This window comes from Phytophthora sojae (assembly GCF_000149755.1).
Source record: "Phytophthora sojae unplaced genomic scaffold PHYSOscaffold_1, whole genome shotgun sequence".
Classification (NCBI taxonomy): Eukaryota; Oomycota; class Peronosporomycetes; order Peronosporales; family Peronosporaceae; genus Phytophthora; species Phytophthora sojae.
The window spans coordinates 8,258,064-8,279,132 of record NW_009258115.1 but is presented as its reverse complement, the minus strand read 5'-3'; the positions used below and the strand labels follow the sequence as shown (position 1 = coordinate 8,279,132).

The 21,069-nt window shown below is 50.9% G+C and overlaps 11 protein-coding genes across 11 annotated transcripts; 10 read left to right on the top strand and 1 right to left on the bottom strand.

The window, feature by feature from the left end:
- Positions 1–585: 585 nt before the first annotated feature.
- PHYSODRAFT_322635 (hypothetical protein) lies at positions 586–993 on the top strand (the record flags this gene model as incomplete). The annotated part of the gene is made up of 1 exon (XM_009518036.1): positions 586–993. One exon carries the CDS (start codon positions 586–588, stop codon positions 991–993), a length of 408 nt encoding a protein of 135 aa, XP_009516331.1.
- A 712-nt stretch (positions 994–1,705) lies between these two features.
- PHYSODRAFT_246356 (hypothetical protein) lies at positions 1,706–2,113 on the top strand (the record flags this gene model as incomplete). The annotated part of the gene is made up of 1 exon (XM_009518035.1): positions 1,706–2,113. The coding sequence occupies one exon, from the start codon at positions 1,706–1,708 to the stop codon at positions 2,111–2,113; it is 408 nt and encodes a 135-aa protein (XP_009516330.1).
- A 712-nt stretch (positions 2,114–2,825) lies between these two features.
- Positions 2,826–3,233, top strand: PHYSODRAFT_322633 (hypothetical protein; the record flags this gene model as incomplete). Its single annotated transcript, XM_009518034.1, has 1 exon — positions 2,826–3,233. The coding sequence occupies one exon, from the start codon at positions 2,826–2,828 to the stop codon at positions 3,231–3,233; it is 408 nt and encodes a 135-aa protein (XP_009516329.1).
- A 712-nt stretch (positions 3,234–3,945) lies between these two features.
- On the top strand, positions 3,946–4,353 carry PHYSODRAFT_322632 (hypothetical protein; the record flags this gene model as incomplete). Its single annotated transcript, XM_009518033.1, has 1 exon — positions 3,946–4,353. The coding sequence occupies one exon, from the start codon at positions 3,946–3,948 to the stop codon at positions 4,351–4,353; it is 408 nt and encodes a 135-aa protein (XP_009516328.1).
- A 706-nt stretch (positions 4,354–5,059) lies between these two features.
- On the top strand, positions 5,060–5,380 carry PHYSODRAFT_404039 (hypothetical protein; the record flags this gene model as incomplete). Its single annotated transcript, XM_009518032.1, has 1 exon — positions 5,060–5,380. A coding segment is annotated over one exon (321 nt), but the record flags the coding sequence as incomplete, so codon positions are not given.
- A 617-nt stretch (positions 5,381–5,997) lies between these two features.
- Positions 5,998–7,597, bottom strand: PHYSODRAFT_322630 (hypothetical protein; the record flags this gene model as incomplete). Its single annotated transcript, XM_009518031.1, has 6 exons — positions 5,998–6,156; positions 6,499–6,617; positions 6,701–6,776; positions 6,910–7,011; positions 7,075–7,347; positions 7,394–7,597. 6 exons carry the CDS (start codon positions 7,595–7,597, stop codon positions 5,998–6,000), a joined length of 933 nt encoding a protein of 310 aa, XP_009516326.1.
- A 1,488-nt stretch (positions 7,598–9,085) lies between these two features.
- On the top strand, positions 9,086–9,529 carry PHYSODRAFT_412314 (hypothetical protein; the record flags this gene model as incomplete). The annotated part of the gene is made up of 1 exon (XM_009518030.1): positions 9,086–9,529. A coding segment is annotated over one exon (444 nt), but the record flags the coding sequence as incomplete, so codon positions are not given.
- Positions 9,530–9,586: 57 nt separating this feature from the next.
- On the top strand, positions 9,587–10,870 carry PHYSODRAFT_403498 (hypothetical protein; the record flags this gene model as incomplete). Its single annotated transcript, XM_009518029.1, has 2 exons — positions 9,587–10,514; positions 10,656–10,870. Coding segments are annotated over 2 exons (1,143 nt in total), but the record flags the coding sequence as incomplete, so codon positions are not given.
- A 2,240-nt stretch (positions 10,871–13,110) lies between these two features.
- PHYSODRAFT_322629 (hypothetical protein) lies at positions 13,111–13,821 on the top strand (the record flags this gene model as incomplete). Its single annotated transcript, XM_009518028.1, has 1 exon — positions 13,111–13,821. The coding sequence occupies one exon, from the start codon at positions 13,111–13,113 to the stop codon at positions 13,819–13,821; it is 711 nt and encodes a 236-aa protein (XP_009516323.1).
- On the top strand, positions 13,809–14,339 carry PHYSODRAFT_475297 (hypothetical protein; the record flags this gene model as incomplete). The annotated part of the gene is made up of 2 exons (XM_009518027.1): positions 13,809–14,044; positions 14,102–14,339. 2 exons carry the CDS (start codon positions 13,809–13,811, stop codon positions 14,337–14,339), a joined length of 474 nt encoding a protein of 157 aa, XP_009516322.1.
- A 4,898-nt stretch (positions 14,340–19,237) lies between these two features.
- PHYSODRAFT_475909 (hypothetical protein) lies at positions 19,238–20,506 on the top strand (the record flags this gene model as incomplete). Its single annotated transcript, XM_009518026.1, has 2 exons — positions 19,238–19,285; positions 19,337–20,506. The coding sequence occupies 2 exons, from the start codon at positions 19,238–19,240 to the stop codon at positions 20,504–20,506; spliced, it is 1,218 nt and encodes a 405-aa protein (XP_009516321.1).
- Positions 20,507–21,069: the final 563 nt, after the last annotated feature.

The window sequence follows — 21,069 nt, the reverse complement described above, 5'->3', positions numbered from 1 at the left end:
AGAACAACAACGGTGCTTCTAGCAGACCTTGCCCTCCGAGCCGTCCGCAGGAATGTACCAGCAGTGCTTAGTCGCTACGCCACCGACCGTCGTGTTGCCGATGCTCTCGGTGCAATTCCACTGATTGTCGGTCGTGTGGTACTGCAGCTTGAGCCAGTCCTTAGATGTAACGGAGTACAACTCCGTTGATGACACCTAGAAGGATTACTCTGTGTTTACTTTAGTTCAGGTTAAGATGACGCTAGGTTTACTCTTAGAATGACTGGCTGCAAAAGAGCAGCAACAAAGAAGGAAATCCCGAACTAAGCCAAACTAAATACACTTTTCATTCCGCTTTCAAGAGAGGAAAGCCTGCCTACGACGTTACATAGTAGCACTTGTCGTTGTCAAGTCCTCGGCGCCATCGAGCTACCGAGTCCAAGTTCCATACCATCGAGTCCAAGTTCCAGACCATCGAGTCCGAGTCCAGACCATCGAGTCACGAAGCCATCGAGCCGCACCAATATGGACGCCAGCAACGCGCCACAAATATTTAGTGAGATGTTGCAGTTTTTTGCACAACAACAAGAACAATTTCACGCACGAATGAATGAGCAAATAGCTGCTCAAGCTGTGCGTCTTGAAGCAATTACTAGCAAGCCACCTGCTGCCCGGAAGGCGGAGCCGCCCAAGTACCACGGTACGCTCAATGAGGACCTAGAGCTGTGGTGTTTCATGATCGAACAATACTACGCCGACTATCACCCGATCATGGTGGAGAACAGCCCCGCGTTCGTCACCATGGTGTCGTGCTACCTGGCACCCACGCCTATGAATTGGTATCGGCAGTTTGTGGCCGAGTGTGATCGAGCCCAAATTGTCCGAACCTGGGAGACGTTCAAGGGTGCTATGCGCAAACGTTTTCTGCCACCGGACAATGAGTATATGCTGCGCGAGAAACTCTGCAAACTCACGCAAATTGGCTCCCTGCACGACTACCTGAGCGCCTTTTAAGATATCCTGATCCAATGCCAAGTGGCCATCACCCCCATGGAATTGCGGTTCTACTTTCAACAGGGGCTTCGATCGGAGATGTCCCACCATCTCCGAGAACATCACCCCGCTACGCTGGAAGAGACCACCGAGCTCACGTTGCGCTTTGATCATGGGGTCACTGGAGGAAGCACGCCAGCAACCACGGCCAAGTGGATGGAAACCGCGACGTGTCATCGTTGCAAGCAAGTTGGGCATATCGCTTCCAACTGCCCTTCGGTCAAGGGGTAAGCGTGTTTTTAAAGTGGGGTCGTGTAACGGAGTACAACTCCGTTGATGACACCTAGAAGAATTACTCTGTGTTTACTTTAGTTCAGGTTAAGATGACGCTAGGTTTACTCTTAGAATGACTGGCTGCAAAAGAGCAGCAACAAAGAAGGAAATCCCGAACTAAGCCAAACTAAATACACTTTTCATTCCGCTTTCAAGAGAGGAAAGCCTGCCTACGACGTTACACAGTAGCACTTGTCGTTGTCAAGTCCTCGGCGCCATCGAGCTACCGAGTCCAAGTTCCATACCATCGAGTCCAAGTTCCAGACCATCGAGTCCGAGTCCAGACCATCGAGTCACGAAGCCATCGAGCCGCACCAATATGGACGCCAGCAACGCGCCACAAATGTTTAGTGAGATGTTGCAGTTTTTTGCACAACAACAAGAACAATTTCACGCACGAATGAATGAGCAAATAGCTGCTCAAGCTGTGCGTCTTGAAGCAATTACTAGCAAGCCACCTGCTGCCCGGAAGGCGGAGCCGCCCAAGTACCACGGTACGCTCAATGAGGACCTAGAGCTGGGGGGTTTCATGATCGAACAATACTACGCCGACTATCACCCGATCATGGTGGAGAACAGCCCCGCGTTCGTCACCATGGTGTCGTGCTACCTGGCACCCACGCCTATGAATTGGTATCGGCAGTTTGTGGCCGAGTGTGATCGAGCCCAAATTGTCCGAACCTGGGAGACGTTCAAGGGTGCTATGCGCAAACGTTTTCTGCCACCGGACAATGAGTATATGCTGCGCGAGAAACTCTGCAAACTCACGCAAATTGGCTCCCTGCACGACTACCTGAGCGCCTTTTAAGATATCCTGATCCAATGCCAAGTGGCCATCACCCCCATGGAATTGCGGTTCTACTTTCAACAGGGGCTTCGATCGGAGATGTCCCACCATCTCCGAGAACATCACCCCGCTACGCTGGAAGAGACCACCGAGCTCACGTTGCGCTTTGATCATGGGGTCACTGGAGGAAGCACGCCAGCAACCACGGCCAAGTGGATGGAAACCGCGACGTGTCATCGTTGCAAGCAAGTTGGGCATATCGCTTCCAACTGCCCTTCGGTCAAGGGGTAAGCGTGTTTTTAAAGTGGGGTCGTGTAACGGAGTACAACTCCGTTGATGACGCCTAGAAGAATTACTCTGTGTTTACTTTAGTTCAGGTTAAGATGACGCTAGGTTTACTCTTAGAATGACTGGCTGCAAAAGAGCAGCAACAAAGAAGGAAATCCCGAACTAAGCCAAACTAAATACACTTTTCATTCCGCTTTCAAGAGAGGAAAGCCTGCCTACGACGTTACATAGTAGCACTTGTCGTTGTCAAGTCCTCGGCGCCATCGAGCTACCGAGTCCAAGTTCCATACCATCGAGTCCAAGTTCCAGACCATCGAGTCCGAGTCCAGACCATCGAGTCACGAAGCCATCGAGCCGCACCAATATGGACGCCAGCAACGCGCCACAAATGTTTAGTGAGATGTTGCAGTTTTTTGCACAACAACAAGAACAATTTCACGCACGAATGAATGAGCAAATAGCTGCTCAAGCTGTGCGTCTTGAAGCAATTACTAGCAAGCCACCTGCTGCCCGGAAGGCGGAGCCGCCCAAGTACCACGGTACGCTCAATGAGGACCTAGAGCTGTGGTTTTTCATGATCGAACAATACTACGCCGACTATCACCCGATCATGGTGGAGAACAGCCCCGCGTTCGTCACCATGGTGTCGTGCTACCTGGCACCCACGCCTATGAATTGGTATCGGCAGTTTGTGGCCGAGTGTGATCGAGCCCAAATTGTCCGAACCTGGGAGACGTTCAAGGGTGCTATGCGCAAACGTTTTCTGCCACCGGACAATGAGTATATGCTGCGCGAGAAACTCTGCAAACTCACGCAAATTGGCTCCCTGCACGGCTACCTGAGCGCCTTTTAAGATATCCTGATTCAATGCCAAGTGGCCATCACCCCCATGGAATTGCGGTTCTACTTTCAACAGGGGCTTCGATCGGAGATGTCCCACCATCTCCGAGAACATCACCCCGCTACGCTGGAAGAGACCACCGAGCTCACGTTGCGCTTTGATCATGGGGTCACTGGAGGAAGCACGCCAGCAACCACGGCCAAGTGGATGGAAACCGCGACGTGTCATCGTTGCAAGCAAGTTGGGCATATCGCTTCCAACTGCCCTTCGGTCAAGGGGTAAGCGTGTTTTTAAAGTGGGGTCGTGTAACGGAGTACAACTCCGTTGATGACACCTAGAAGAATTACTCTGTGTTTACTTTAGTTCAGGTTAAGATGACGCTAGGTTTACTCTTAGAATGACTGGCTGCAAAAGAGCAGCAACAAAGAAGGAAATCCCGAACTAAGCCAAACTAAATACACTTTTCATTCCGCTTTCTAGAGAGGAAAGCCTGCCTACGACGTTACATAGTAGCACTTGTCGTTGTCAAGTCCTCGGCGCCATCGAGCTACCGAGTCCAAGTTCCATACCATCGAGTCCAAGTTCCAGACCATCGAGTCCGAGTCCAGACCATCGAGTCACGAAGCCATCGAGCCGCACCAATATGGACGCCAGCAACGCGCCACAAATGTTTAGTGAGATGTTGCAGTTTTTTGCACAACAACAAGAACAATTTCACGCACGAATGAATGAGCAAATAGCTGCTCAAGCTGTGCGTCTTGAAGCAATTACTAGCAAGCCACCTGCTGCCCGGAAGGCGGAGCCGCCCAAGTACCACGGTACGCTCAATGAGGACCTAGAGCTGTGGTTTTTCATGATCGAACAATACTACGCCGACTATCACCCGATCATGGTGGAGAACAGCCCCGCGTTCGTCACCATGGTGTCGTGCTACCTGGCACCCACGCCTATGAATTGGTATCGGCAGTTTGTGGCCGAGTGTGATCGAGCCCAAATTGTCCGAACCTGGGAGACGTTCAAGGGTGCTATGCGCAAACGTTTTCTGCCACCGGACAATGAGTATATGCTGCGCGAGAAACTCTGCAAACTCACGCAAATTGGCTCCCTGCACGACTACCTGAGCGCCTTTTAAGATATCCTGATCCAATGCCAAGTGGCCATCACCCCCATGGAATTGCGGTTCTACTTTCAACAGGGGCTTCGATCGGAGATGTCCCACCATCTCCGAGAACATCACCCCGCTACGCTGGAAGAGACCACCGAGCTCACGTTGCGCTTTGATCATGGGGTCACTGGAGGAAGCACGCCAGCAACCACGGCCAAGTGGATGGAAACCGCGACGTGTCATCGTTGCAAGCAAGTTGGGCATATCGCTTCCAACTGCCCTTCGGTCAAGGGGTAAGCGTGTTTTTAAAGTGGGGTCCTGTAACGGAGTACAACTCCGTTGATGACACCTAGAAGAATTACTCTGTGTTTACTTTAGTTCAGGTTAAGATGACGCTAGGTTTACTCTTAGAATGACTGGCTGCAAAAGAGCAGCAACAAAGAAGGAAATCCCGAACTAAGCCAAACTAAATACACTTTTCATTCCGCTTTCAAGAGAGGAAAGCCTGCCTACGACGTTACATAGTAGCACTTGTCGTTGTCAAGTCCTCGGCGCCATCGAGCTACCGAGTCCAAGTTCCATACCATCGAGTCCAAGTTCCAGACCATCGAGTCCGAGTCCAGACCATCGAGTCACGAAGCCATCGAGCCGCACCAATATGGACGCCAGCAACGCGCCACAAATGTTTAGTGAGATGTTGCAGTTTTTTGCACAACAACAAGAACAATTTCACGCACGAATGAATGAGCAAATAGCTGCTCAAGCTGTGCGTCTTGAAGCAATTACTAGCAAGCCACCTGCTGCCCGGAAGGCGGAGCCGCCCAAGTACCACGGTACGCTCAATGAGGACCTAGAGCTGTGGTTTTTCATGATCGAACAATACTACGCCGACTATCACCCGATCATGGTGGAGAACAGCCCCGCGTTCGTCACCATGGTGTCGTGCTACCTGGCACCCACGCCTATGAATTGGTATCGGCAGTTTGTGGCCGAGTGTGATCGAGCCCAAATTGTCCGAACCTGGGAGACGTTCAAGGGTGCTATGCGCAAACGTTTTCTGCCACCGGACAATGAGTATATGCTGCGCGAGAAACTCTGCAAACTCACGCAAATTGGCTCCCTGCACGGCTACCTGAGCGCCTTTTAAGATATCCTGATTCAATGCCAAGTGGCCATCACCCCCATGGAATTGCGGTTCTACTTTCAACAGGGGCTTCGATCGGAGATGTCCCACCATCTCCGAGAACATCACCCCGCTACGCTGGAAGAGACCACCGAGCTCACGTTGCGCTTTGATCATGGGGTCACTGGAGGAAGCACGCCAGCAACCACGGCCAAGTGGATGGAAACCGCGACGTGTCATCGTTGCAAGCAAGTTGGGCATATCGCTTCCAACTGCCCTTCGGTCAAGGGGTAAGCGTGTTTTTAAAGTGGGGTCGTGTAACGGAGTACAACTCCGTTGATGACACCTAGAAGAATTACTCTGTGTTTACTTTAGTTCAGGTTAAGATGACGCTAGGTTTACTCTTAGAATGACTGGCTGCAAAAGAGCAGCAACAAAGAAGGAAATCCCGAACTAAGCCAAACTAAATACACTTTTCATTCCGCTTTCAAGAGAGGAAAGCCTACGACGTGACATTAGACGCCTCCAACGAGAAGAAGCCGTACTCGTCACTCTCTCTTCACGTACGCGGTAGCATATGACGGAATCTCGCTGGCCGCTTCCTTTTTGATGCCGCCACCCGCCCCGTTCTCCACGAAATGCGACGCCGCGTAGTCGTGCTTCTCACCGTGCGTATGGTCGTATATGCAAACTTGGATGCCGGATCCCTGTAACGCGTCGAACCACTTGTTCATATCGACTTCGCTGTAGTGCTCGTACGGACTTTCTACTTGTACTTGTAAACGTTGGTGCGCCTTACGCTTTAGGGAAAAAGTGATCTACACTCTCCAAGCGTGGTCCACACCACTAACTCCAATAGTGGGCGGCCACTAATTGAGTTCCTACTGTCTTCTCCGGCACGATCAGCATACGTCGGCAATGAATGGCTCCCCCTTCGCGGAGACGCGCTAGGCCTTGGTGGCGGCATGTCCGCTGCTTCCGTCGCCCGTATCGGTCTTGTAGTCTTGGTTCAGCTAGGTACTTGGGTCACAACTCCTTTCCCCGGCAACTGCTGTCGTGGCCGCAACAAACCACGCAGTCTCAGCCAGCACGCCCTTGTTCTTCGGTCTTGTGTTGTTCCTGCGCCTTATACTGATCCCCTTGAGCACCTTCCCTTGACGGTTGACGGCTGCAACAGCCCCCCCCCCTCGCGGGCGCTCGCGCCTCGCCGCCGAATCAGCTTCCTGGGCGATGCCGTAGTCATCAACGCACAGGAAGTCGGTGGCTGAGCACTGAGCGCGCTTGGTTTGTCCGCTACCGCCGCCGCGAGTCGTACCCGCGTCGAGTTCTCAGCCCAGAGACACTAGCCTCACATCCTTGTCCGTCTAAGAACTGAGGGCGCCCGCGGCGGAGCCGCATTAGCGCCCCCGAGAACGATGCCGCGGCGCCGCTCCCCGGGAGGGCGTCACCCCAAACCGTACCAGGATCTCGTACGGACTATAATGGTTATTAATGAGCTTCCATGTCGCGTTCGACGCCGCCACCTTGTCCTTCAGTTGGGCACGCGAATCGTTGCCCCATTGCTCGAATTTGACAAGACAAGCATAATAGAGACCCGTATAACCGCCACAGCAGTACCTATCTACTCGGACAACGTCGTTGCATCCGCTATTGTCGTTGCTCGACGCGTAGCCGTAGCACTGACAGCAGGTAACAGCGGCACCGTGGACATCGGCATCGTTACCATCGACATTAAAGATATCAATACTCACGCCCGACTCCGCGTCTTCGATGGTGTGAACGTAGAAATAATCCTTTAGAATCCAGCGGTCGTCGTTGGGGCTCGTGTCACTCGCTTGCCAGTTGAGCTTGTTGTCGAGCGCTTGGAGCATCTCCGTAGTGCGGATGATGACGTTTGGCTTAACATCCGCGTTTCCGGCTTGGGTGTTCATCAAAGCCCCCCACAATAGCCTCAGCATTGAGGTCGTAGTTGCTGAACGTGCTCGAGCGGCACGAGCCCGGATCCGTTGTTGTGCCCCAGTCGCCGATAGTGAAAGCCGACACGGAATATTTGGCAGACGCCGGATCCGATGACACACTCCCTGGGCTCGAAACGCCCACCGTTGCGAAGAGCACCGCAGCGCTGATCCGCTCCCCGCCGTTGAACATGCTAGCAAGTGAAATCTGTACGCCCCAAGTGTGTTCTGTTGCGTCGAATGCGAAATGAAGGCACGAGAAGTACGTACATGTGTACCATGAAATGAAATGAAATAAGCGGTTATGGCGACTAGCTACGCCCGGAGCCGCGTACGACAGCAGCTCCGCACACGGGGATCTCCCGCGGTAGCAGCCCAAGGAGCCAAAAGGCCCCACAAAAAAGGAAAAACAATATGCAAACTAGGATCCGCAGAATCGTCCACATCCTAGCACCTACTCCATCTCATCTCGGCGTTCTCTTCGCCACTGTTCTAGTCGTTCTTGTCGCCAGCCTTCTCGTCGTTCCCTGCGTCAATCCCCTGCTCCTTTGCTTGGTTCGTCAGACGCAACCAGTCCTCGGCAGTCCTCGCCGTTACAGAGCCGTTCATGCACTCGCTGGAAGTCTAGGTGCGCTGGTATTTCGCCCGGTTGAAGCCCCAGCCACAGCGGCAACCCGTCAGACGCGGCCGCCCGCTGCCTGAACAACCAATAGTGGTGACGGACGCAGAGACACCCCTTTTAACTGGTTCGGACCTGTAAGCCATCTCGGTGCCCTGGTTCGTCAGACGCAACCAGTAAATGTACGTACATGTGTACCAGTACGTGGATAAACCATGGAGTTTGAGTGCCAGTCACCCAGAAATCATTTTTTGAGCCAGGTGCTGTCGGTCATACACTGAGACGAGCACGTTCGATCGATGCAGAACTTGCCCCGCACCGCAATATTTGAGGGAGGAAGGGAGTCCGGGTCGCCACTGGCGACTCGCTAGTGTGCCAACTTTGGACCACAAACAACCTTCTTTGGGACATGGCAACCTAAAAAAGACGAGAACAACCACAACAGCTGGAAAGTGATCGTCAACAACCACTTTTCCGGTCACTAGCAACCTGCACTTTCTAACTGTACTTTCTCAAGCATCGTACCGGTACCGGTACCGGTAGCCAGATTGTCAGTTCCCAAGCCTGATCTGTTGTTCTGCCTCATTGCCAGAGCTGTTACCGGTACAGTATTCCAAAGCACGGCAACCATACAAAGCGTTGACCGCGGCGATGACCAGCGCTAACGTGTAGGTGGCGCAGCTTACACCCCTTGATTCACAATAACTCGTGCGAGTTAATCTGAATTCCTTGATTCACAATAACTCGCGCAAGTTAATCTGAATTTCTTGATTCACAATAACTCGCGCAAGTTAATCTGAATTTCTTGATTCACAATAACTCGCGCGAGTTAATCTGACGCTCAGACTTTCAAATATTCAAAATACACAACCTTGGTGTAATCTACACGAGATTGCTGTCGGCCAACAGCTCCCCACACAACTCAACAAGCCAGTACCTTTCGAGAGTTTGCGGAGAACCTAGCTGCAGCTGTCCCCACCTCAGATGTCTCCAAACCACACCTGGTCGAAGTTAGCCGAGTTCTAAGGCGAAGATGCGTTCGTCAAGTTTCGCTGGGAGCGATTTTGCTGTTCTGCCATATTTTGGGTGATGACGCGCTGGTGTATGATTTGCCCCGGGGACCACTGGATGGCTGAGCGGCGCCTTCACTGTCAGAGTCCAGACTGCAAAGGAAATGTTAAATGTGCAACGCTCTGGAAAGGGCATGAGTGCCCGACTTCGAAGCGGTGGATTGCGTACACAAATGGTCAGCCACACGCGCGTGGAAACATAGCGTGTTCGTTACCTCCTCGCGCCAAGGTGACACGTGAAATGCGCGACTACATCCAGCGAATGGACGAAAACGCGGTACCACCACGCTTAATCTGGAGCAACATGCTTCGTGCACCTGAAATACCGACTCCAGTGCTTGGGTTTCCGACGTGCCCTCAAGTTCTGCGTAGTGTCAAGCACAATCGATGGCTGCAGGGGTCTAAGAACTCTATTGTCAGGACGAAGGAGTTAGTGAAGGCGAAGGCCTTCGTTGCTGGAGTGGATCCCGACACCGCGTTTGTGTTTGGAAATCGTGAAGATGAGCACGGCTTCCCTTTTGTCAGGAACGGGGAAGATGGTGAACCGTTGATACTTGGAATCACGAGCTTGAAGCTAACGCAAAACATCAGCTCGCTACAGGATCGCGAAGAATTTCTCACTTTTCACTTGGATGCTACTTTCAAGCTGAGCGACATCGGTTACCCTGTTGTTACGTGTGGTTTCACCGACTGCCACCGAAGCTATCACCTAGCCGCGCTTTTCATTGTTAGCCAAAGGACTCGACGCGAATATTACGAATCGATTGGAGCTTTCGCACGAAATTTCAGGACCCACATGAAAAGACCACTTCGAGTTGACGTGATAATGGGCGGCGCCGAAGAGGCCCAATTGAACGGACTGCGGGATGTTGCAGAATGTGCAACCTGTCCGTACCTAATGTGTTTCTTCCACGTGATGTACAATGTACGCAAGCGAGTGCGACACTTACCAGATTCTGTGCGAGCTATGGTGTATCGTGGTATTCTTGACATGCACTACACACTCAACCAAACCGAATTTTGGGAGGTGTGGGGGCGTGTATCTCAAGAGTGGCAATGCGATAGAAGGCTGCACGTCTTTTTGGCATATTTCGCGGCACAATGGATTCATAGCCGCTTCTGGAGATGGCAGATTTATCACTCTCCAGGGGGGTGCGCTACAACCAACAAATCATGTGAAGTGTTCAATGCCAGCATCAAGCGCTATACGCAGCGGAAGGCAGCGGATACGCGCCGTTTGTTGATGAAGCTACTGACGATTGCAGAAGATTATTCGCTGTGTGTACCACCTCCCATGGCATCTGGACCAAACGCCCCGCCTCAAGTTGCAAAGCAGCTGGCCCGAACGTTAGTGTCGACCAACCGAGTCGTCGTTTACGCTACGACCGAGAAGTCGGTTGTTCGCGTGCTATATCATTGCGGTGATCATTTGGAAGACCTCCCCGAACTGTCAGATCTTGACGAGTTGGAGGCCCCCAGCAACGCCAAAACACCTGTCATCATATCACCAGAGTGTTTAACAGATGCAGAAAAGGCTACCGCTGCCAAGTTCTATCGGGAAGCTGTGAAATGGTCTGTACACCGCGCGCACCACGTTGGCATGCCACGAGGCGGGTGGGCGGTGCACCTGAGTACGTTTGAGTGCTCGTGTCTTTTCTATAAGAAGTTCCTGTCTTGTGTCCACATAATCTGTGGACGTGCGGCTTACGGACTCAGCGTGCCTGGAGTTAATGGATCCAATTTAAGATTCAAGGATAGGCGTGTGCGCCAGAAGCGTCCACAAGTAAGCAGTGCGGCTACAGTGCATGTAGATGATTCAGCTACCGGTTTACTGCTGGCAGCTAACGAAGTGTCGCTGCTTGGCAATCACACCGGGTCCGATCTCAGGAGACATGCGCATAACTTCCCAGCTCAAAGTCTTGGTGTAGTCGGGGCAGAAGTCGGGTTCGATATTGGCTTCGCGCCTGGTTTCAACCTTTGTCCGCAAGATCACCCCAGATACACAGCATATGCCTACAGACCAACTGGTTACACGGCGACTTTACCAGACCCGGTGGCTTTCCAGCTCGATCCACACCATTTCCAGCCTCTCTACCCGCCGATTGCACAGCCAAGTCCTGCAGCTCCCCCATATTCATTTCAGACTGGTTTGGTGACTTGGCAAGAAACATTTACCAGTTCTGGGCCATATGTATTGTAGGGGGCCTACCTTGGCTCACTACTACGGCTTACACGTATGCGCACGTGTATGAGGAAGCGTAGGTTTCTTTTACTTGAGTTAAGTATATTCGAGACCCACGAGTATACTTTAAACAAGATAAAGACTCCAAGTAGCGGGTTTTGGTAAAAGATGAGAACTGCTATTTTTGTTTTATGTTTCTGACTTCCTCTAAATGTAATATTCTAAGATAGGAATCTGCCAACGGCTGGTTGGCAGAATTCCAATGCTATGCATGTCGCTCATTGGCTAAAAGATGCTGCTCTCAGCCAATAGGAATCCTAAATCTCTATGGACCACCTGTCGTGGTGGTCGTAAATGTAAGTAGCTATTGGTGTACCTTACACCAAGGTCGTGGAAGTGTTCAAACCTCTAACAGACATCGCATCTGCTAGAGTAACAAGTGACTGTAGCTACTTGTGCGTGTAACCCCGTTATATGTATGGTCTACGTCAACCACATCTGAGAATTTGCCACCTTCAACCGAGCCCGTCCCCATCAGACGCCAAATTGGCCGTCCCCCCTGGCCACGGCGGCCCTCGACATGCAATTTTTGTTAGATTAGTTCCCGGCAAGAGGCTACCTGCGTGTCTATAGGAATATTACATATTTTACGACTGAAGTACTTCTCGAAAGGTCGGTAATGTTGAAATGGACGCTGGTTGTTGCCACCGATACCATGTAGTTGTTTCCTGGACCTTGCTTATATCGCAAGATCTACAAACATCTACGTCACAAAGCGATATAATTGATGAATCACATAGTATGTATTCGAATGCCACTCTGTAGGTGTTTCTGGTTTTGTGAGTAGAACAATCAGGCTCGCGTAACGAAACCACTTTCGAGCTCTCCCGGAATCTATCTTGATTTCTCAACAGCGTTTTCCGTGTTAATAATTTAGAATTCATCGGCTTGGAATCACTTGCTAACTATTAGCACTTGGTGCCGCCAACGCAACATGGTCACTATGTGCTACTCTCCATATATAAAAATGGAGGTTTCCATTGAGTTATATAAAGCCCACATGTGTAGTTTGGATCATCCCTTGACTTAGTTCGTGCTCGGCACTTGTCGCTTCGCGCTTGTCCTGTTCAGGCGTCCATAAATCTTGGGCCTCGCTGCTGTCATCCTGTACAAGCAACCCCCTACTAGCTACAATGGACGGAAAGGCAACTTGGCTGAGTAGGCGTTCGTGTTAACCGGATAAGTTCACGACCACTGCTCAAGTATAAGCGTATCGCCACAAATGCGGGCTTAAGGAATGTAAGCACTGCAGTTCGAACCTCATACAGCCCCCTGGCCTGCTGTAGGTCGGTTACGCACTACTTCATACTAACCCCGAAGTACTTCATACTAACCTCAAAGTGCTGGATTCAGAATGACTCGCGCCAGTTAATCTGAAATGCTGGATTCAGAATAACTCGCGCCAGTTAATTTGATATTTACTCTTGATCTGATTAAATCTGATACCTAAAATGATTGACCATATACGGCTGACTATCATTCGAGAATTCCCCCTCCCTTCCCCCCTTTTCCGAATGAAGAGGCGTGTGTGTGTGAATCGCACTGAGAAGGAGAAGCTTGCGCATCTTAGGCGCTGGAAAGTAGATAACCCAGATTGGACTTTAGAAGAAGCCGCTGTAGAGCTTGAGGAATCGACTTTGAGAGGCTGGGTGAAGCGCTACTGGGATGTTTGTGACAAAGAGGTTGGCTCAGATCGCAAGCGCAACGAAGGCGGAGGACGAAAACACAAGATGAAGCCGTACGAATGTAGAGTAATCGAATACCTTGATGAGCTTATGGAGGACAACTGGACGTTTGACGATGTGATGTTTTATTGCCGGAGCCTGGAAGAGTTCAACTCGGATTTTGATATTCCAAAGTCCCAAGTAGCATGGGTAAAACGGTTTATACAGCGCTACGCAGCACGTGTCCCCCCTGACGATGGCGGTGTACCCTCTACTGACGGCGGTGTAACCCGTGGCGATGACAGTGAGCACGAGGAGAATGGAGGTGCTGGCGGCGTAACCCCTGGTGTCGACAGTGAGCGCGGTCAAAATGATGGAGTAACCGCTACTGATGATAGAGTAACCCCTCGTGATGGCGGCGTAACCCCTGGTGAGGACAGTGAGCACAAGCAAGATAATAGTGTAACCCCCGGTGACGGCGCTGTACCCTTCGATGGCTGTGGAGATGAAGACAGCGATGAAGACAGCTACGATAGCGCTGGATCGGATGAAAGCGATAGCAGTAGCGAGAGTATGGATTGTAACGAGTCCGAAGAGAGCGAGTATGAGGTGCCTACAGCTGCTAAGAAGACTTCATTGCCTCGGAGGCAGTCTCCTACCAGGTCGCGGAAGCAGAAGCCAATATTGGAGTGGACGCGTGGTGATGATACGAGTTGGATCTATCGCGAGGGCCTGGACAGCCTAATGCCGCATCAGACTTTGACAGAGTCCGCCGTTGATTATTTTGTGCATGGTTTCTTTTCCGAACGATGCAAGCCGTGAAAAGAACGAAGGAGAAAGCTGCAAGGGACGAGCGCCTCGCTGGTCACATAGGGAAATTTGACTGGGTGTCGTACCGGTTTGTTATTCTTCCAGTCAACGGTAATAGTCACTGGAGCTTTCTTGTGGTTGAGAATCCCCTGCAGGGGGGCGTCATTCGGCTGTATCACGTTAATTCTGTTACAGAAGCGCACGACACGGCAAACGTGTTTTCCTTGATGCAGTGGTGGTTGGCGAAAGAGCGGGTCCCAGAAACAGCTTCGGTGGGGTCGGCTAAATGGAGTTTTCACGCCTGCCCTACCAAGCCTCAGCAGCAAAACTCTGTTGATTGTGGAATTTATCTGCTCTACTTCATCGAAAAGATATCTACAGCGATCATGAAAGATCGCCCGCATACGCTACGTGGATCAATGGATAAGTTGTGCTCCGACAAATTCAATGTCGAGAACTACCGTGCGCTTCTACACCAGCGTATTATCCGCGCGGCCAACGTAGCAAATAAGAAGAGTAAAATCCTATAAATATAAGTACCGTGGCATCCTAATTACATTTCTTGCGCAGGTGTTACATGTACCTGCGCGCATGCTCTCAGTTGTCTCGCTCAGAGCGAGTCGCTCTAGCTTTTGACCAGTCCATTTCCCAGAGCGAGTCGCTCTGCATGTAGCTACCGACCTGTCCATTTCCCAATCGTCGATCGTGCTATGGTTGCTCGTGCCCATTTGGTGTGGTTGCTGTTGTACAAATCTGAGGTTGTTATCGTCCTTTACTCGGAGGAAGGGGACGCTTCTCTTTTCAAACAGTACAAAATACTATGGCTATGTAGAAACTTTCTCAAATACAAATCCGTGGGCCCGTCGAGCCCTCACCAGGTGCGATGCGATGTACAATATTCAAGCTGTGACCAGGGAGTTGGCATCAATGGCGAAGACCGAGGTGTCCGCCTTGAACAGTTTACAGTATAGCGCCGTGTGATTCTTCAAGCAGTCATCCGATATGCCGTTCATGGAGCCAGCAGGGCAAAACTTGCGTGAACCGTACAGTAAACCCATTTTAGGCGAAGCTTTGTCGCAGGGCAGACAGGAGAAACTCTTGCTCTTCTGCTTCGCGGGAGATAGTAAAAGGATGCCGACTCGCATCGATTTTTTTTCAAAGCGAAACGCAAGAATTACAATAATACTTACTTTTTTCTATTTACTGTGTACTTTTTGTCCTAGTTCGCTACCTTAGTTGCAAATCCGTGACACATAAACACGTGTCAAATCTAGATTAAACCTGTAATTTGAAAGATACACACTTTAATAAACTATTTTAAATTTGGACAGTCTGATTCAGAATGTTCTAATCCAGATTAGTTTTTGAAGGCACAAATTCCACTATCATTATTAATAGGGAGCATCTCAGTTGCGTTGCTCCGTTGAGTTGCTGAGGGGGCCGATGTCCCCGCTCTTCCAATGGATCTCATAAAATCTGTTAATTAATGGGGTCTAAGACATCTCGTGCAGATCAGTGCAGCTGACATCGCATCTTCAATTAGGAACACTTTTATCATAGAAATGCATTAAGAGGTCATAATTGCATGTAAGAAGTGCATTGCGAGCTTTTCATGCTGGGGGTTGCACCCCCAGACCCCCGCAATAGAAAACTAAGCCCCAGTTGCAGCGACGGGTCCGTTCGCTGGAATGCTCGTCACTGGGCCCGCCTACGCAAATACCTACCACGCAGCCCTGGGCACCCCGCGCGGGTTTGCTGCGGCCACACTCCTCGCAACTGCTCACTTTCGCTTCTAGAGCTGACCGCACTCCGTCCCGAGTAGGAACGGTGGCCGACCGTGTTGTGAACGGTTGGGACCGTTGGCCCCGGCGCCTCGTCCCATATGCGACCTTCATGGGATTGAACAAATGAGCGAACGGGGGCGGGACGAGCAGTCATCGCAACTGGGTGCTGCTGTGTCAGATCTCATTCGGTACGACCAGGCGAACGGGTGGCCCCGCGGCGTGCCCAGCCGCCGTGGAAGCTGTGGCGCATGCGCCGAACGCGCGCCGACGTGTGGAGCAGGACGGATGTCACGGCGGTCGGCGTGGCTCGGGCCAAGCGTGCGATGCGAGCCAAGGACGAAGGGGTGAAGTGTAGCCAAGGACGAGATGGAGCGGTTGAAGTCGGCGAGGGTGCCGGCGGCGGACTTAGCGAGAGAGAGCGGAGCGAGCGCTCCGTGCCAGTTTAGTCAGTACAGTCGCGAATTTGCTTTGGGTCTAACAAGTCAGAACGCTTTGCATATTGAACCGTGCTTAGCTGCTTCTGCTTGTCCGTCTAATCCTCCTCAACCGTTCGTGTCTCGCTACTCACGGCGGCGACCGTGCCCGACCCATTCGACTCGCACCCGTCGTCCTGTTGCTGAGCCAGATCAGCATTTCTCTGTTTGGATAGGGCCCTCTAAATCGTGTACCTCCGATCTAATGACATATGGTCACTAAAATACGAATTTTTATGCAGTGAGAGCTCAAATCCTATCAATGTCACAATTTCAGAATTGTCAGTAAACACAGGATTTTTTGGTCAAAAATTGCCCTGGGCGACTCAATCAGAATGTCAGCCCTAACCCGTTCCTTCTAAACTGATATCAGGTAAGTAAATGCGGGTATGGACCCTTGAAAAAGCTAAGTAACAGTGAGTGCATCAATGTAAGGGGGGGGGACTTCGTCCCCAATTGACAGATCGGATAGCAAAAAAGAAAAGGCCGTTGATACAGCCCATGTTTTCTAAACGGGTTAGGGTAGTCAACATACTGAAAACAAGTAAGAAATTCCAAACATGGTCAAACATGTTCAAGCATGGCCAAACATGTTCGGCTTGTGGGACGGGTGTCATGGCCGGCAAACATGCTGCAAAGCCCATGGGCTAAGGTGACCTTAAGCTGCCAAACGTCGCTCTGCGGGCGCTAAGAACACTCAGAAGACCAACCCAGCGTTGAGCAGGGAATACCATGGCCAGCCACGGCACTGGGATGAAGTTTGCAGGCTCTTCGTGCCTCTCATATGTCACTGGTGTCCATTTTGCTCAGACACTCCCGATATATTTGAGTCAATTTCACCCCCTCCAACCGAAAACATGGGCGCTATCTTTTCCGAAAAGAAAAACGATTCAACTCCATGCTGTACAGTTGCAATTGACAGCCGGACGATGTCTACAGGCCGTGTTGAGCGTACATATAGATGAAGAGCTCGTCGTCATTCTTCTTTTTTTCTGCAGAAAATGGCACAATGCATTATGCGCGCAATCATGCTCTATGCAGGTTCGTTTGTGTTAGCGACAGCACCAGAACTCGCCGACTTTGGAAGGTGCCTGCATCTCGATCTAGTGGTGAGCTACAGCCTGTAGCCCATCACAGTACAGCGTACACTCCACGACAAAAAGATATGGACACCACCAAAAGTGGCTGTAACTTCGTCATTTTTTTATCGTTTTAAGGTGCGGTTTGGACTAGAGTTGCAGAACACGCTGAAAAAGATCTGCACGCTGCTAACACGCGCGCTTTTGCGCTTCTTCAGGTAGCTCACATACAAATCACTGGTTCTGCCCAGGTGACAAAACTTATGGACAGCTAATCCCCATACAAAATGCTATATTAACCAAAACCCCTTACAAATGACACGACTTGGACTTTGTATGGGGCGACAAAGGAACCCATGATTTCTCAACTCTACCTTAGTACTGAGCCATATATCATCGACCAACAGTTTAGAATGAAGAAGACAATCGTATATCCAGCAGATAGCAGCATACAGAGCTACAAATTGGCACTAACTAGGATGCAACTGAACGTGCCTCGCAAATCATCAGATAATACATGGTAGCCACCACTCGAAATTTCAATTGCTTACTACTTGCTCATTTTTGTGCGATGGTCGATGAATTTATTACCGGTTACTAAACACACCTTCTAGTACACGATAATACCATCAGATATGTGACTAACGTCACGAGTATCGCCGTGAGGCTGGTTCCATTGTCGCCCCATACAAAGTCCAAGTCGTATCATTTGTAAGGGGTTTTGGTTAATATAGCATTTTGTATGGGGATTAGCTGTCCATAAGTTTTGTCACCTGGGCAGAACCAGTGATTTGTATGTGAGCTACCTGAAGAAGCGCAAAAGCGCGCGTGTTAGCAGCGTGCAGATCTTTTTCAGCGTGTTCTGCAACTCTAGTCCAAACCGCACCTTAAAACGATAAAAAATGACGAAGTTACAGCCACTTTTGGTGGTGTCCATATCTTTTTGTCGTGGAGTGTAGTACCACAGCAGCATAGCGCTATCATGGATTGGATCCTCCTAGATGTACAGCACCAGGTCATCGGATCTTAAATTTATTGCGCACGAAAATTGCGATTGCAAGAACTGGATGGGGTCACCATATGCCACTCGATCGATCCGGCGACAGGGTTACATCAAACCAACGTGATCCCAGGGTTGAAGTAAGCTTACCACAGTATTGGTACTTATCATTGGAAATCGGGATAACATTAAAAAAGCTGAACCCAATGATTCCACTCAGCTATCGAACAGCTCAACGGCTTGTACTAGGTCGCACCAGAGTTGACGCTGTTTTCGTCAATGTTTGCCTTTCCTGTCGTATTACAGGTGCCGAATTAGAGGTGCACGACTGTATTATAGATGCAAGCTCGTTCGGTCAATGGCCCTTTTGAGCATCGACCGATTGCTCTTGTGTCTACGCATCAAGCGTAATCGAATGCAGGCGCATCCCCCGTATGTCCCATGATGGCTGTGACACATTAATGTTAATGTTAACATGCAGGTACGTATGTGCTGTACATACCAGATCTGGTAGCAATCCATTTCCGAAACCGAAGTCTTGCTTTCTGCATCTTTGCTTCGGGGCTGCCATGGCTTAAGGCGTATTGACCGCTGGATTCGCGTGTACCCAACGCGTTGCCCTCACGAAATCATGAGAGGTGCCAATTGATTGTATGCACTGTAAATATGGAAGTGGTGTGAATTTCAGTTTAGTGTCTAGGCACAGCTGCATGAGTATGAGTACCAATACGGCAACAAACATCCAGGTTGTCATATTTCCTCTGGAAGTTTGGTGAACTGCAAGTACCGTAGCTCTTCAAGGGCTGACTGTTTTTAGTTCGTTCATGTGGCGAATTAATCCGGTCAAATCCCGCAACAAACCGCAGAATACATCCAGGCTACGGATCAAGTTCTCGATGGGGACCGACGTTTCTTCGTTGCAACATATGCCCTTGTCTCTCGCGGTGTACATGGTGCAGTATCCCTTGGCCGCCGCCAGCCACCAGCTACAAATAATTGACTCACGGTCCGCGTTGACACCGCTAGCCAATCTCATCATTCTTCATTTTGCCTTGACGAGCACAACCCAGAAGCACCAAGCATTCTAGAACTATGCTGAGTTTCAAGGCGTTAACCACCGCTGCTGTGCTGCTAACCATCGTGGGCGCTACCAACAACGCAGTGGCGGTGCCAAACCCTGCGACGGCCAAGTACTCCGTGTCGGCCTTCGCCATCGGTGACTGGGGGTCCACTACGGACAGGGGTTCGTGTTGCGGAGGCACGTTCAACAACTTCGACCTCCACGCCCAGGAGATCGTGGGTATGTTGATGGACCAGCAGGCTGCGGTCATGAAGCCCAAGGTGGTCTGCGGTCTCGGCGACAGCTTTTACTGGACGGGTATCGACAGTATGGAGGGGCAAGTCGCACGCTTCCAGACGTCGTACGAGTCCAAGTACAATGGAGCCAACATCAAGAACGTCCCCTGGGTGAACGTCATGGGCAACCACGACTACGGTGGCGCCAACTACGTCTGCAACGTCGGCGAGCAGCTCGTCAGGTGCAACAGCACGCAGGAAATGCTCCAGGGTCTGGACAACAAGCTCCGGTACCAGTCGTCGTACAAGAGCCCCAACAACAACCGCTGGCACATGGACAACCGCTTCTACGTTCACCGCATCGAGGACCGCGCCACTGGTGTGAGCATCGACATTTTCAACGTTGACATGAACGACGCCGATATCGCTGGCGCCCACGGCGTCTGCTGCCAGTGCTACGGCTACGCGGGCAACGATAACGGTGGCTGTGGCAGCATCGCCCGAGGTGACAAGTACTGCTGCGGAGGCGATACCGCCATGTATGACACGTGCATGGCCAAGTTCTCGGAGTGGGCCGAGGATTCTCGCAAGCAGCTTGCGGCCAAGGCCAAGGCGTCCAAGGCGACGTTTAAGATTGTCAGTAGTCACTTCTCCCCGGTCCAGCACTACCACGTGGACGGCATGAACCGCTGGTTCGACGCGCTCCGTGGCACGGGCATCCAGGCCTTCGTCTACGGCCACACCCACGGCGAGAAGCACGACTACTCGGACACGCTCAAGATGCACTTCGTGGAGACCGGAGCTGGCGGCGGTATGAAGAAGGAGTTCGCGAGCACGATCCCTGACTTCGCGGCCAAGTACGTCAAGAAGGAGTGGGCCTACACCGGTGACGAGTACGGATTTATGTCTCTGTCGGCGTCCAAGGACTGGCTCAAGCTGCAGTACCACACGGCGGACAAGAACTGGAACTTCACGGAGAACATCAAGGACATGAAGGTCGGTGGTGTCGCGACCAAGCACTGCTGGTACATCCCTGTCGATGGTTCGGAAGGCAAGGCCTGCTAGAGGTTTCTCTCCGTTTAAAGGCGCATGCTGCTAGCAAGGTGATGATGCGGACCCTGGCTTACTTCTCACACCAAGAATGAGTTGATTTTGCTGAATCAAATTACCATTTTCATGATTAGCCCATACTAAGTAAAGAGTTGTAGCCAATTGATCTCGATCACGAGTCGGTCGACAGCTGACCACTCCAGTACACTCCACGACAAAAAGATATGGACACCACCAAAAGTGGCTGTAACTTCGTCATTTTTTATCGTTTTAAGGTGCGGTTTGGACTAGAGTTGCAGAACACGCTGAAAAAGATCTGCACGCTGCTAACACGCGCGCTTTTGCGCTTCTTCAGGTAGCTCACATACAAATCACTGGTTCTGCCCAGGTGACAAAACTTATGGACAGCTAATCCCCATACAAAATGCTATATTAACCAAAACCCCTTACAAATGACACGACTTGGACTTTGTATGGGGCGACAAAGGAACCCATGATTTCTCAACTCTACCTTAGTACTGAGCCATATATCATCGACCAACAGTTTAGAATGAAGAAGACAATCGTATATCCAGCAG